The sequence below is a fragment of the Brachypodium distachyon genome, chromosome 3 (genome assembly GCF_000005505.3).
Source record: "Brachypodium distachyon strain Bd21 chromosome 3, Brachypodium_distachyon_v3.0, whole genome shotgun sequence".
Taxonomy (NCBI): Eukaryota; Viridiplantae; Streptophyta; class Magnoliopsida; order Poales; family Poaceae; genus Brachypodium; species Brachypodium distachyon.
Genome location: NC_016133.3, coordinates 34656164 through 34669196, shown reverse-complemented (window position 1 = coordinate 34669196; position 13033 = coordinate 34656164). Strand labels below are relative to the sequence as shown.

Genomic DNA, 13033 nt, shown 5'->3' with positions numbered 1-13033 from the left:
CTCCTTTGTTGTTGTAGAACTTGTTGGGGTTGAAGGTGTTGGTCTTGACAAACTTCTTGTTCTTCCAAAAGGCTTGAGCCGCAAGAGCCATGTGATCACTAAACTCATAGTTGCAATTTTCTTCTGTGATCTCAACCTCTTCTTATTGGGGTGCTTCACATGGAGTTGAGGTGGGAGTCACGTTGGCCTTCAATGCAAGGCTTGAGCTTTGTGAGAGAAACTTGGCTCGAATGAGGTTGTCCTCGGAGGTCTTCTTGAGAATATCCATAGCTACAAACTCTCCCATCACTTGACTTGGAGTCAAGCTATAGTAGTCTGTTCTTTGCCTAATCATTGCGGCATGAACCTCTCGGTGTGGGAAGATGGCTTCTATGAATAGACGCTTGAGCCATTCATCATTGATGTCACGACTTCCATGGTCCTTCATCTTGGCTCTAAGAGTGATGACTCTCCTATATAGCTCATCCGGAACCTCTCCATCCTTCATGAAGAAATTTTTGCATTCGTTGATGACCACTTCAAAGTTTGACTTCCTAACACTCTCATTGTAGTCAAAGTGGTCACCGATGAGCTTCCAAGCATCTCTAGCGGAATCAACACCACGGACAAATGTTATATACTCCAAGGGTAGAGCCTTTAGGAGTATTCCAATGGCATGCTCATTGAGTTGATTGTCCACATACTCTCTTGGTGACATGTTCTTTGGATCATGAACAAAGTAACCTTCTTCAACAATTCTCCACAACTCCGTTGATGTGCTCTTGAAGTGAGTCCTCATGGAATGAAACCAATCAACGTAATTAGTAGAGGTTAGCATGGGGGTTCACCTTGATTATACATAGGTGGAAAATTATGGTGGCGATGATTATATTGAGGTGGTGGAGCCACCTCACTATACAACCCATGACCACCCCTACCTTGGGATTTGGTGGCACTCTCTTCAATAGCCTTACCTTGTTACGGGCTTCGGCATCCGAATCTTCCTTAGTCAAATCCACCGCACTTGGTGGCATGGCATATAAAGGCTCGGTAGAAGAAAAAGAGGCTTTGTTAGGTAGGTGCTCACTAATCTTTTTATCCACACTATCTAGAATAACTTTTTGCATGCTATCCAAAAGCAATTTGATGGATTTAAAAGTTAGTGCAGCATTATCATCTATCACCTCGGTTTCTTGGGGTTTCACGGTGGGTTCCCCATCATCATCGGCCATACTCTTAAGAGCGGTAAAGCCCTAATTAAGAGACGAGGCTCTGATACCAATTGAAAGATCGGTATGGTCGACTAGAGGAGGAGGGGTGAATAGGAGACTAACAAATTTTAGCTTTTCTTTTTCTTTTCTTGAAAGATACAAACACTTAATCATAGGGTTTTCTAGATTCTCTAAAGTGAATGCAACACTAGAATGAAATGCAATAGCCGAAGCAACAATAGATAGCAAGAATGTAAAGGGAAAATGATACCACACGTGGAGATGAAGATTTCACCGGAGTTCCACCTATTGGGATCAGTGTACGTTTCCGTTTGGAGGAGTGCTCTACCACAAAGTTAGAGACGCCACGAACACTCACTCTATTCTCCAACTCACCACACCAAAAAGATGGGATGAGCTCTCACAACACCACAAAGGTGAGGTGAGTTCCACTAATGGCTTCCTTGAGGACAAACGCCGAACCCTTACAAACTTGACCGGGACAAACTCCACAACTCAATCGGAGGCTCCCAATCCAAGCCTCAAGCTTCTCACACACCAAGGGAGAGATTGAGGTGACCGTTTCCGTCTAGGGTTCCTAACAACTCAAGAGAAACGAAATCCACAAAGAAAACAAGGGGAAACAACTTTTTGACTTGGTGAAACCCTAGGGCAAGATCTTCTCCTCCAATCCTCAAAGAATCAAGAGTTATGAGTGGCTAGGGAGGAAGATCTTGAAGATTTAAGCTTGAGGTGTTCTTGAGATGAGTTGGGGTGTTCTTGGCTGTTAAAACAGTCAACAGGCTCGTTGGGGACGAAGGGGTATATAAGTGCGTTCCCAAAAATCGAGCCGTTAGGCACAGGATGGGGTAGGCCGGAACTTCCGCTAAATAGCCGGAAGTTCCACATATTCCTCCGGGACTAACAGAGAGCACCCGGAGGTTCGGGCGCCCGGAACTTCCGCCGCCTGGAATCCTGAAATGCCAGAAACACCTCTTGAAAATTGTTTTCGACTCACACCTTTTTGGGTAGGCTTTTTAGTGGGTGCAATTTAGTGTAGATGTGTACGTGAAATTGATTCACCCGTTACCTTCCCTTGTGGATCCCTTCTTAATAGTGCGGATGTCCTACGACTCAAATCAACCGAAAAAGCCGCTAAACACCGCTACGCTTCTTTCCTTTTAGGGGTCCACAATTCATCTTGTGTCGAGTTCTTTATAAAACCTGAAATACTTAGCACAAGATAAGATAACCATACATGTTGTCATCACCACCAAAACTACTTAGGAGAGAAATACCCTTTCAAACATCTTAAAATTTTGTTAATAACACTAATGCATGTATACAATAGTTGTGAACTTGATCGTACGCGCCCAAAGTTTAGAGCGCGGACATTCGAGCGCTATTTGTGTCTATGATATTTTGGCTCTCGTTTGGATTGTTGGAAAAAATATACTTCTTACTTACATATTCTTGCCAAATAGTTGATAAAATGAGGGTTGGAAATTGTTGGCCAAAAAATTGGCAAGTCAATTCTTGCGCACATTTGGTATAGCAAGATGTGGCACATACCAAACAAACCCCAAGAGCAGGCCACCTGCCCGAACCAGGAAAAAAAGAGAAAACCAAACTGAACCGAACTAGTTAAGTCACTTTTCGTGTCTGACAAGTGAGTCCCAATGTCAGTTACGTTGTTAGTGGAGTTCACAGCGAGATTACGAGTTTCGCACTACAGTTTGTCCAAAAATACAAGGTAACTAGGTCATGACGGTGCGCGTTGCCACACCCGTCAGTTTCAACAATAACAAGATCGATCAGAGTTTTCGCATGAACTTAGTTTGTTAGGAGAAAAATAATAAATAATCAATTTATTGGTTTTTGTGGGAGGAAAACATAACGAAGCAGTGCATTGAATTTTGTACAGGTTGATCAGACAGCTAAAAAGAGTATCTAATACTACTCCGTAGTTCACAATATATTGAGCATATATTGAACACCAGATCAAACGCTGCCGCCGATGCAATCGATCCCGCCTTCCGCTTCCTCCACACTAACTTATAGAGCTTCTCCATCATTCTTCCTGAATTCCGCAAAACAGAAAAAGGACAAAGAAGCAAGCAAATTCTGAACAAGAACCAGCTGGTCATTAATCGGGACGTCCAGAGGTGTTGTTGTCGGTGAGGGGAGTTTGGCCCATAGCGTGGTCGCCTACGTGTTGAGCGGTGAGTCATTGTTCTCCGCATCTCAAGTATGGGTCACGCATCATCAGATCAACAATAGGTAAAAAGAAAAGAAAAGGTGCAAACAGAGAGAGAAACAGTACCTCCTAGAGAAGCATTTGAGAAAAAGTTGACAATCCAGGTATCTCGGGAAATTTATGATGAAAGGTTAGACTTTGTGCAGCAATGGATCTCACATCAGCGTCAAGAAGAGGAGGATTGGACATCACTCACACCAAATCCTTTGCAGCTGACAGCGGTAGCTCACTGGAAGGAAGACGAAACAAAGATTGCACTCAGATTTCCATTGTTCTTTATTTAGTTAGACCATAGGAAGAAATTTTGGACATCCAAACAGAAATTATCACTACTGGAAGCCAAGACGCTTGTTGGCCCTTTCTGTTCCTGAGAAATTTAACAACTTGGTGGTAACTTGCAGTTTAGCATACTACCAACACTTCTGCGAATGGCAAATGTACTTCCAAATTATACTAAATAGTAAAGCGGTTTGTAATTTGCACAATTAAGATGCTGGCCAATCCATTTGATGCATGACCTACAAAATAATGTCCAGAGCCCAGTTAATCACAATTATTTGAATATGTCACAACTGCAGTTTTTTCTAAAGCATAGACGTGGTTAATAGGACAAAACCAAAAGGGCAATTCCATCTGAATCCCCATTAAGTAAACATAGTAGTATTAAAAGAAGAAGAACCTGGATAAAATGGAGCCAGGCAACATTTTAACACAATATTTCACCCTAGCCAAAGAAATCGGGATACTGCTGTGTAAATTAGTAGAGCAGGGTGTAGAGGCTGTAAGCTGAAGGGGGAAACAGGTGACCAGGATACGAAATCGTCACCTGTAGTTCGTAATCATCAGTACAAAGAGGAGCACAAGTCACCTGAAAAAGGACGGTGCCGTCCTATGCAGATGGTGCCGACGAGGTTGGGCAAAAAAACCGAGACCGATCACCAAGAAACCAAGAACCGAAGCCGATTAAACCGAAACCGAAGAACCGTATGAAACTTGGTCAGAAAACTCAGAAAACCGAAGTTTTTTTGGTCAGTTCGGTTTCTAGTCTCGGTTAACCCAAAACCCCCAAAAAAACCGAAGTATTCGTATGCCTCGTGCTCGTGCATGGCCACCCCTACCAGGCCAGAAAAGGCCCAGGAAGGCCGTCCGGCCCAGTGCCCTAGTCCACCGAAATCTTCAGGTTGCTCAGCCCAGTTCCCACCCACACCACCCGATCCATCTGCACGCCATCCGAATCGATCCCATCCCAATTCCCCAACTCCCGTTACTCTAGCGGCCGACGCTGGCCACACAAATCGCCCGCGATGGTGATCCAGCAGCCAGCCGCCGGCGCCCGGCGCCTTCTCCTCACTCTCTCCCTTCCCCGGCGGACGGTTCCATCCTCTCTCTCTCTTTCCCGGTGGCCCATCTCTCGCTTTCCATGCGGCCAGCGCGTCTAGCAGCACCTGGCGGACGAAGCTGCGGCTTGAATCTCGGTTGGCGAGTGCGAGGTGCGACTTCAATGGTTGATCAGTCAAGCATTCTTTGCCTTGATTGTTTTGTATCGGTCAGTTCGGACAAGAACCGAGACCGAACCGAATTTCTCGGTTGACCGAAATTTCGGTTAGGTATTTTTCAGGAAACTGATCGGTCATCAATTTTGGAAAACCGAATTTTCAAATAACCTGAAGAACCGAACCGATCGGTTCGGTCTAACCGAATGCCCACCCTGGTGACGACCATGAAGCCACAAGTTACGAAGGTTACAAGGGTTTCGAATGGCAAGCATGTGAACCATAGGAGTCCTTGCGACCTTGCCTCTATTATACATCTACAGTGTCCTGGATCTACAGTGCAGGCACAGTAAAGTGCAGGCACAGTAAGGAATCAACTATGAATCTCATCCGAAACCTCTTCTCTCCTCAAGCTGTTAGATCTATTCTCGACACTCCTATTCTCCAGTCTCCAGGGAATGACATTTTGTGCTGGAAACATAACCCTTTAGTTATCTGTACTATCAAAAGTGCTTACAAATTAGCTATTCAACAGATCTATTCCAGCTCTTCTCCTTCTCCCATCCAGCAGCTTGATCTTGCTCTTCTCAACACCATTTGGGCTTCCAAAACGCTTATACCTAGAGTTCAACTCTTTGCTTGGAGATTAATTACGAGAGCCCTTCCCACAGATAAAAGAGCAGGTAATTACTCTAAGCATATAAGCAAACTCTGTTGCAGGTGTGGTGTGATTGAGGATGATTTGCACCTCCTTTTTCTCTGTCCCTTTTCCAGAGCAGCTTGGTTTTCAGATCCTTGGTTCATAAGAATTGATCTTATTGTGAATTCCAATCCTAGTGTGGCTGCCACTTTGACTAACATTTTAACCTCTGGCCACCCTTCTGCTTCCCTGCAAAATGTTCTTACTTTTCTTTAGTGTCTCTGGAAAGCTAGGAATGATTGCCTCTTTAGCAAGAAAAAAGCTAAGCCCCAACAGGTCTTCAAGGCAGCGCAAGCCCTCATTAGCTGCACAAGCTTTGAGCTTAGAGACAATGCCTCAACTCCTGAACCTCAGCAGGGAAATAATCAAAAACGGGATCCTATTAACTTTACTCTGAGTTTTTCCTCTCCAGGTACTCATGTCTATTCTGATGCAGCCTGGAAGTTGCCTCAGCAAAGTTCAGGTTCATTGGAAGCCAAAGCAGGTCTTGGAGTTTACATTGAACATTTCTCCCAGACAGAAAAATTAAAGGTGCAGGTCTCGGTGGCTTCCCCTCCCAGCAACTCTCCATTGCTGGCTGAAGCTTGGGCTCTTCTTCTTGCTGCAGATCTCATCAGGTGCCTTCAATTTGAAAGAGGCCTTCTCCTCTCAGATAATATCACTAGTCAAGCTGCCGATCAAAGAAACCTTCAGCATTCCCCGGGGCATTGGTCGATTAGACCTTTGCTTGCTGAAATTTCGAATAAAACTCCTCCAGCTTTCTCAGAAAGCATATCCCTAGAGACTGCAATGCAGTGGCTCATGATCTAGCTTCTAGTGTTAATCTTCTAAACATCTGTAGCCCCGCTAGAGTTACATGTATCAATTCCTCTCACAGAGATGCTGTCTGCCCTGTACAACAAGCTCTGAACCTTGTAAGTGTGATGGGTATCACACTAAGTACTGTACTTTGCTTCTAATGAATAAATCCTTCCTTTCAAAAAAAAATCCCATATGCTTTTCATGCTTTTATTTATACGAGTACAGTGCCCGTGCGTTGCCACGACCTCTTAAGTCACATTTTAGAAGAAAAAACCGACACATGACATTTAATGAAATGAATTACACATGCCCTAAGAAATATCTCCATGAGAATAAGAAAAATCCACATCAATGTTGTTTAAAATTAAGGTTGCCCTTTAGAGCATCCATCTGAATCTTCTTAATTTAGTTCACAAATTTGTCAATTTACTCGTGCAAATATCTTATGTATTCTTTTGGATAACATCAAGACATGTCCTCTGGTGTCAATTATATGGACCAAGAATGATTTTCAGGTTTTGAACAAGACAGTTTCAGTGGTAACAAAAATACGCCAAAACTAAAAAATCACTGCACTATAATTTCAGAATGGGCCAGCAATAGCAAATCATGTAAAAAGAAACAATGACAACCTGATCACCTTTGCAAGTTGTTTACAGAAAAGCACAGCGAAAGCAATCGCGAGGTGCTGACGATGTCCCGGCCGGTTCACGCGTGATGCGTATAGGTGTGCGGTGGCGCTAAGGTGTGCGGTGGCACCTAGGCACGTACCAGAGCGGCGGCGGCCGGTTCATGAGGGCGTGCGAGACTGCGAGGCCTACGAGGTGCTCCGGCCCGGAGCACGGGCGAGGCAACGACATCCAGCTCTAGTGCGGTGCTGGCGCGGCCGGTTCACCCGCAATGCGGCGCGCGGGGTTTGTGGATTGGGAGGTGCAGCTCTCCGGCTGCAGTGGCGGGCGGCGGAGCGAGGGGAGACGTCGGGGGAGCAAGATGCGCTGCCCGTATGCGGCAGTGCGAGACCCGCTAGGCATGGCAGCGGCTACGCGGAAGAGCAGCGCCGTGGGTGGGGCTCATCGGCACGCTGGGGCTGGACGGCCCGCTCACGAACGGCGTGGACCAGGCGCCCTCGCCTTCTCCCCCTCGTGGGTCGTCGTCCCCGCCGCGGTCGGTCGAGGTTGTCACAGTTCGTGCGTCTGGCCATTGCAGCCTTGCGGGAATGCGGGGAGAAAGGTCAGAGAGAGATCTAGGCCAGCGAGATGGGGAGAGAAAGGAGATCGGGCGTGGGATCGGCTTTTTTGTTTTCGGCATCAGGTGGGGACTGGAAACTCGGACAGAGGCAATTCTGCTCGGCAGCTTACGAAAGCGCCTAGCGACGGACGACGACGAAGGAAGCTTTCCTCCTTTTATTATTAGGTGAGATTTGAGCAGTGAAATATTTTAGGTTGCCAGATTTCAAACGTTACTCATATAGTACAAAGCTTGCTTGAATTTACCTAGATTGTAACTGCCAGAAGGAATATCTCACACTCTACATACAAGTGAACACTGGGGTCAAAGAATCTTGAGGTATGACTTCTGCTGTCGAATGCTTAGATTGGAGCCTCCTTTGTAATTCTTGTAATGACCCTACCGAAATGAGATGGAAATTATTAAGATCAGAACTCAAACCTGCAGGTTTTATAAGATGGCCCAGATGGAGATGGTCCACGCCTATAATTTAACACAGGCCAGCAAAATAAACAAAATACTTTTGACATTTGATACTGTTTTCTCTATCACTATCAGAATGGTCCCATACTACCCAGAAGTTTATAACTTTATATATATTCTAATTGTTGCCCTTTATAACACAAACGAACCAAGTGGTCTACTGATAAAGCCTGTAATCAAGTAAGCAAACCAATTGGATGTGGTTAACATGGTTGCTGATAAAACATTCGGTCAATCAGTCGGTAGCTGCCAATCACAAGAAGTGCCTACCACACAAGGAAAATGGTAACCTCCCAAAAATGGAAACAAGAAAAGAAATGTAACAATCCATCTGAAAGGTAGTGCTACTGTAAATGCAACATTAGCAATTGAAAAGAACATTTTAGTGATGAACATGAAACAGTTGTTCTTCGGGGTAAAAAAAAAACAGTTGTTCTTGCACCAAAGTTCATCGAATATCTTAGTCGAGGAAATAGGTAAAGAGCTAACATGATGCACATGATGAAATAGCTATGCAAATACATGAAAAACTTTGCTGAGTATTACATGGGAAACTTTGCCAAACAGCAGCCAGTTTTTACAGTAATACATGCACGGCTATGGAGGTCGAACTGGATGGGAAAATAGTTGCAAGAAATTTCCGACACATCTAATTAGTATTTTTCCATAAACATCTATAACCATCCTATAATCCACACGTACTCAGATATGCATACATAACACATGGTACCATCCATCCACGGCAAGAACCGAACTGCAAGATCTGAATAAAAAAACCTGGCTGCCATCGTCAGAGGCAGAGCAAAAAAAGAGTTCCAGTTTACTGATAGGAGACCCTGCATCATGAAACAAAATTACAGCAGATCGAGGCTCTACCTCAAAGAAACAAAAAGAATTACAGCAGAGGCTCCAATCTAAGCATTCAACAGAAGAAGTCATAACTCAGGAAACTTGGACCCCCATTGTTCACTTGTATCTAGTCTGTGTCTGTTCGATCTGGAGCTCGACAAATTGTCGCATATCGAATAAAATCCGTTCTCTTCAATAGAAAGAAACCACCTACCTGAACTAAATAAATTTGATGTAGAGCTTCCTAAAGCACCAGAGTCCAGAGGGCAGTCTTCTAGAAGCAGCTGTTTTGCCGGATGGATACACACACAATCTGTTTGTAAATAACCAAGAGAGCTAGCTAATCCATTACAACTCAGTTTGGCACCCCTCGTTTCATTTCATTTGGTCCAAATGAAATGAAATCTAATTTTTGGTAGGATTTCATTTGGTTGAATTTGAATTCCGGATTCAAAAATCATGTTTGTCTACCACATGGATTTGTAGAGTTAGAGACAATTTCAGAGAAATGATGGCTTATAGAAAGGAATTGAGGTTAGTTGTATTGTGATTCCATGGAATTGCAAATTGAATTCATGTAGTCAATTCCGTGCCAACCAAACAAGTTAGTTTCTAGAATTCAAAATGAATTCCACAATTCTAGTCCCAAATGATGGGTGCCAAACAAACTGAAATTAGATTTCAATTTCAAATATACTTGCACAAGCACCGGCTTGAATTATCTATATTGTGAGCGCTTTTACGGTGATTGTCGAGTATTTCTCAGTACTTTTCAGTACTCCCGCCGGAATTAATTATGTCCGTTGATCTCTAACTATGGGCTACTTGTGTAAAATGGTAACAAGATCGGCTGATTTAACACAGTTAATTACGACGGCCGTTATAGGTGGTGAGCTTTGCCTTTGATATCTAGGAAGCCGGCCGGCCGGCTGAGCTTGCCGTCAGCCCACGCCATCGATGGTAAAACTTGCGCATGGCGGAGCTGGCCAGACCCAAGCAGCAAGGGGCGACTCCCATGCCAAACACTCAGACAACTAGAGATGTAACGATGAGAACCGACAAACTCGTCTTAATTATCTGGCCAAACATCGTGCGCGACCAATTTCGGGATCTCTCTTCCTTGACTCTCTCCGATCTCTTAAAGCCAACATAACATGCGTTGTTTAAGGTCCCAATACTAATTCGGCCCCACAACAGAGATGGCAAGGTGGAAGGGAGAACTTACAGAGGAGAGATTTACGGGAGAAGGAGATACCGGAACGGAGTACTTTCCGGTACTTTACAGTACTTTTGTTTCAGTACTTTCCAGTACTTCCTATTTCTCCACCATTCGATCAATTAGGTTGGACGGTCTCTAAAATCGTCAACCAGTGTAAAACTTGTAAGTATGAACTATGGCGGAAATCAAATATACCTGCACAAGCACCGGCTTGAGTTATCTATATTGTATGAACTATGGCTCCCTTATTTGCTTGCCTTCGAACCATAGGACAATCCCCTCGGCGGAACAATCCAGCAGGACACCAAAGATCCCTGAAAAGGAATTGAAAACAAATACTCCCTCCGTCTCATATTAAATGACTCAAATTTGCTCAAATATGAATGTATCTATGCTTAGAGCAACTCCAGCCGTCCCCCCATTTGGCATCCGACGCAGCCATTTGGGGGGGCGCCGGCGCAAAAAGAAAATTAGGGTTCCGCCATGACCCAGCCGCGTCCCCAATACCAACTCCCCCCAAAATTGAAAATAGGAAAAACTTGACTAAATTCGGCGAAATGTAACTAAACTCGACGAAATTTAATTAAACATAAAGTTTTTTTTACATAATTCTAAAATTAAAAAATGGCCGCGCGAGTCGCTGAACTCGTCGAGGTAGGCGTCGAAGTCGGAGTCGATGGTGATCGACTCCGCCTTCACCTCCGTCTTCGGCTTCTTCAGCACCGGCATCTTCCCCCTTGCCCTCGTCACCGCCGCCGCCTCCCTCTCGGCCTCCTGCTGGCTCCATGCCTCGGCTTCGGCGTCCGTCATGGCGAGGCCGAGCCGGGATGCCTCCTCGGCCTCGCGCTGGCTGGCGCGCTCCGCCGCCAGTTGCCCCGGAAATTCTTCTGGGTCGCTGTCGAGGCAGAACTCGAGCGCCCACCGCTCGTCTTCCGCCTCCGGTCTCCACCCCGGCCCTGGCTTAGGCGTCTAGCGCCCCCGGGAGGAGCCCGGCTCGTCCTTGATGAGAAGACGAGGAGGCCGTGAGGAGGAAGAAGAGGAGCCAGAGGAGGCCGTGAGGTAGCGGTGGCGTCCTCCACCTGGCCCTCTAGCCGCCGGCAGATACTCCAGCCGCGGCCGGTTACCAGCCGCGATGTGGGCCCGCACGCCGTCAAGGGTGCGGCCCGTCTCCTCCCACCAGAGGCGCCCATCGGTGGCCTGACGGGCTCGTAACACGCCATCTACTCCGCGTGTCGGCGCTCGAAGAATGTCGGCCACTCCGTGCCGGTGTGCCGGTCCCACGCCGGCTGGAGGCGTTGCGCTGGCGTTCGCTCGTGGAAGAAAGCCTCCGTGATGGCCACCTGCCTCCTCGGCCCGTGAGGCACCGGCGACATCGGAATGCTGCCGGTGCTCATCTTCCAGTCGTCGGGAGGCCGAATGTCCGGCGGGCACGGGTGGCCGGCACGGTGGATGGCGTTGGCTTCCTCCACCGTTAGCCAGCGGCGGGTCTAGCCATTCACGGTGGCGCCATCTATTCTGCAGGCGAGAAGATGGATGGCGAGGGGCGCGAGTGAGGGAGATGGAGGCGGAAGGAACAATGGCGAGGGGCGCGAGTGTCGGAGATGCTTTTTATAGGCGGGGAATGCAAACTGGCGAGCGGTGTGAACACGGCGATAAGGTGTCGGGAATGCGCGGGGGCGCGGCCGCGTGGCAACCAGCGGGTCTTTACCCGACGATCGCCATTAATCGCCTCGGGCGCCGAGAAGAAGCCGGTGGGAAACCTGCGAGGGCGATTAATACCCGCTGACAAGGCGGGTCCGCCGCAAGAACGCGAGACGCCGGCGCCCCCGCTCGCCTCCCAGTGGGCTGGGTTCGACCTGGGGGCGCCGGCTAACTTTCTGGGCTGCGTTGCCTAAAAAAACATTTTGGGGAGGCCGGCTGGATTGGATTTTTCGTGCCGGCGCCCCCCAAGCCCGTTTAGGGGGCTTTTAGGGGGGGCGGTTGGAGTTGCTCTTAAAAAGCATCTAGATACATGTAATAGAAAATTAATTAATATGGGACGAAGGAGTATATGGATGAATAAAAAAAGTACCATCCGATTTTGACGACATCCACAACGGTTCTCTCCTCGTATTAGGGTCCCCGTGCCATCAGCGTTCGCGCCATCACCATGACTAAAGCTGCCACCATGCCTCAAAAGAAAAAAAAAGCTGCCACCGCCTGCACGTGCATCCATCTCTGCAGAAACGAAGCGGAGAAGGTATAGTTCTAGTGAGTGGGGCACGCAATCTAGCGGCGAGGGAGAGGACCAGGAAGAACAAAGATAGAGAGGAGGACTCGGGTGCGACCATGCGCAGAGTCATGTTGAGCAAGGCTAACGGTGAGCGCTGCCGCAAGGAGGAGACGACGACTGAGCAAAAGAAAGAAACATGGGTCATTTATAGGCCCGAGAAGGAAGAGGTAGTAAAGCCATCTCGAAGGGTGTGGAAAATATCTTGTTGTCCAATGATCACCCTTCATTTATCCCTTCACGAGTCTTTGATATGTGGGTCAAGAAGACAAATGGATAACGTTTGTAGTAGTTTTGCACAGATGAGGGCTAGCTATATTTTCCCCAAAATTGGGAAAGAAATGAGAGTTGTGGACCACTTTTGAACAAATGAGAATTTCCATTTGATTACAAAATTTTATCATGGACTCAATGGACAAATGTGGGGCCTTCCCTTGAGATGCCCTGAATATAGCAGCACGTCGTCCGCCGGTGAGTGGAGCCCATCTGGAGTTGATGCTTTTGCGGGGGCGATCGATTGCTTGATTGAAGGCCGAATTAACTCA

The 13033-nt window shown here is 46.8% G+C and overlaps 1 protein-coding gene across 1 annotated transcript; it reads left to right on the top strand.

Annotated features, from left to right (window-relative positions):
• Positions 1-5236: 5236 nt before the first annotated feature.
• Positions 5237-6603, top strand: LOC112271959. The gene is made up of 2 exons (XM_024462268.1): positions 5237-5623; positions 6053-6603. The coding sequence occupies exons 1-2, from the start codon at positions 5320-5322 to the stop codon at positions 6448-6450; spliced, it is 702 nt and encodes a 233-aa protein (XP_024318036.1). The 5' UTR covers positions 5237-5319; the 3' UTR covers positions 6451-6603.
• The last annotated feature ends 6430 nt before the right edge of the window (positions 6604-13033 follow it).

Bases quoted from the DNA above. Each gene is read 5' to 3' on its own strand.
- LOC112271959 (XM_024462268.1), top strand. From the start codon at position 5,320: ATGAATCTCATCCGAAACCTCTTCTCTCCTCAAGCTGTTAGATCTATT. The intron at 5,624-6,052 runs GTAATTACTCTA...TTTCCTCTCCAG, and splicing joins TCCCACAGATAAAAGAGCAG to GTACTCATGTCTATTCTGAT.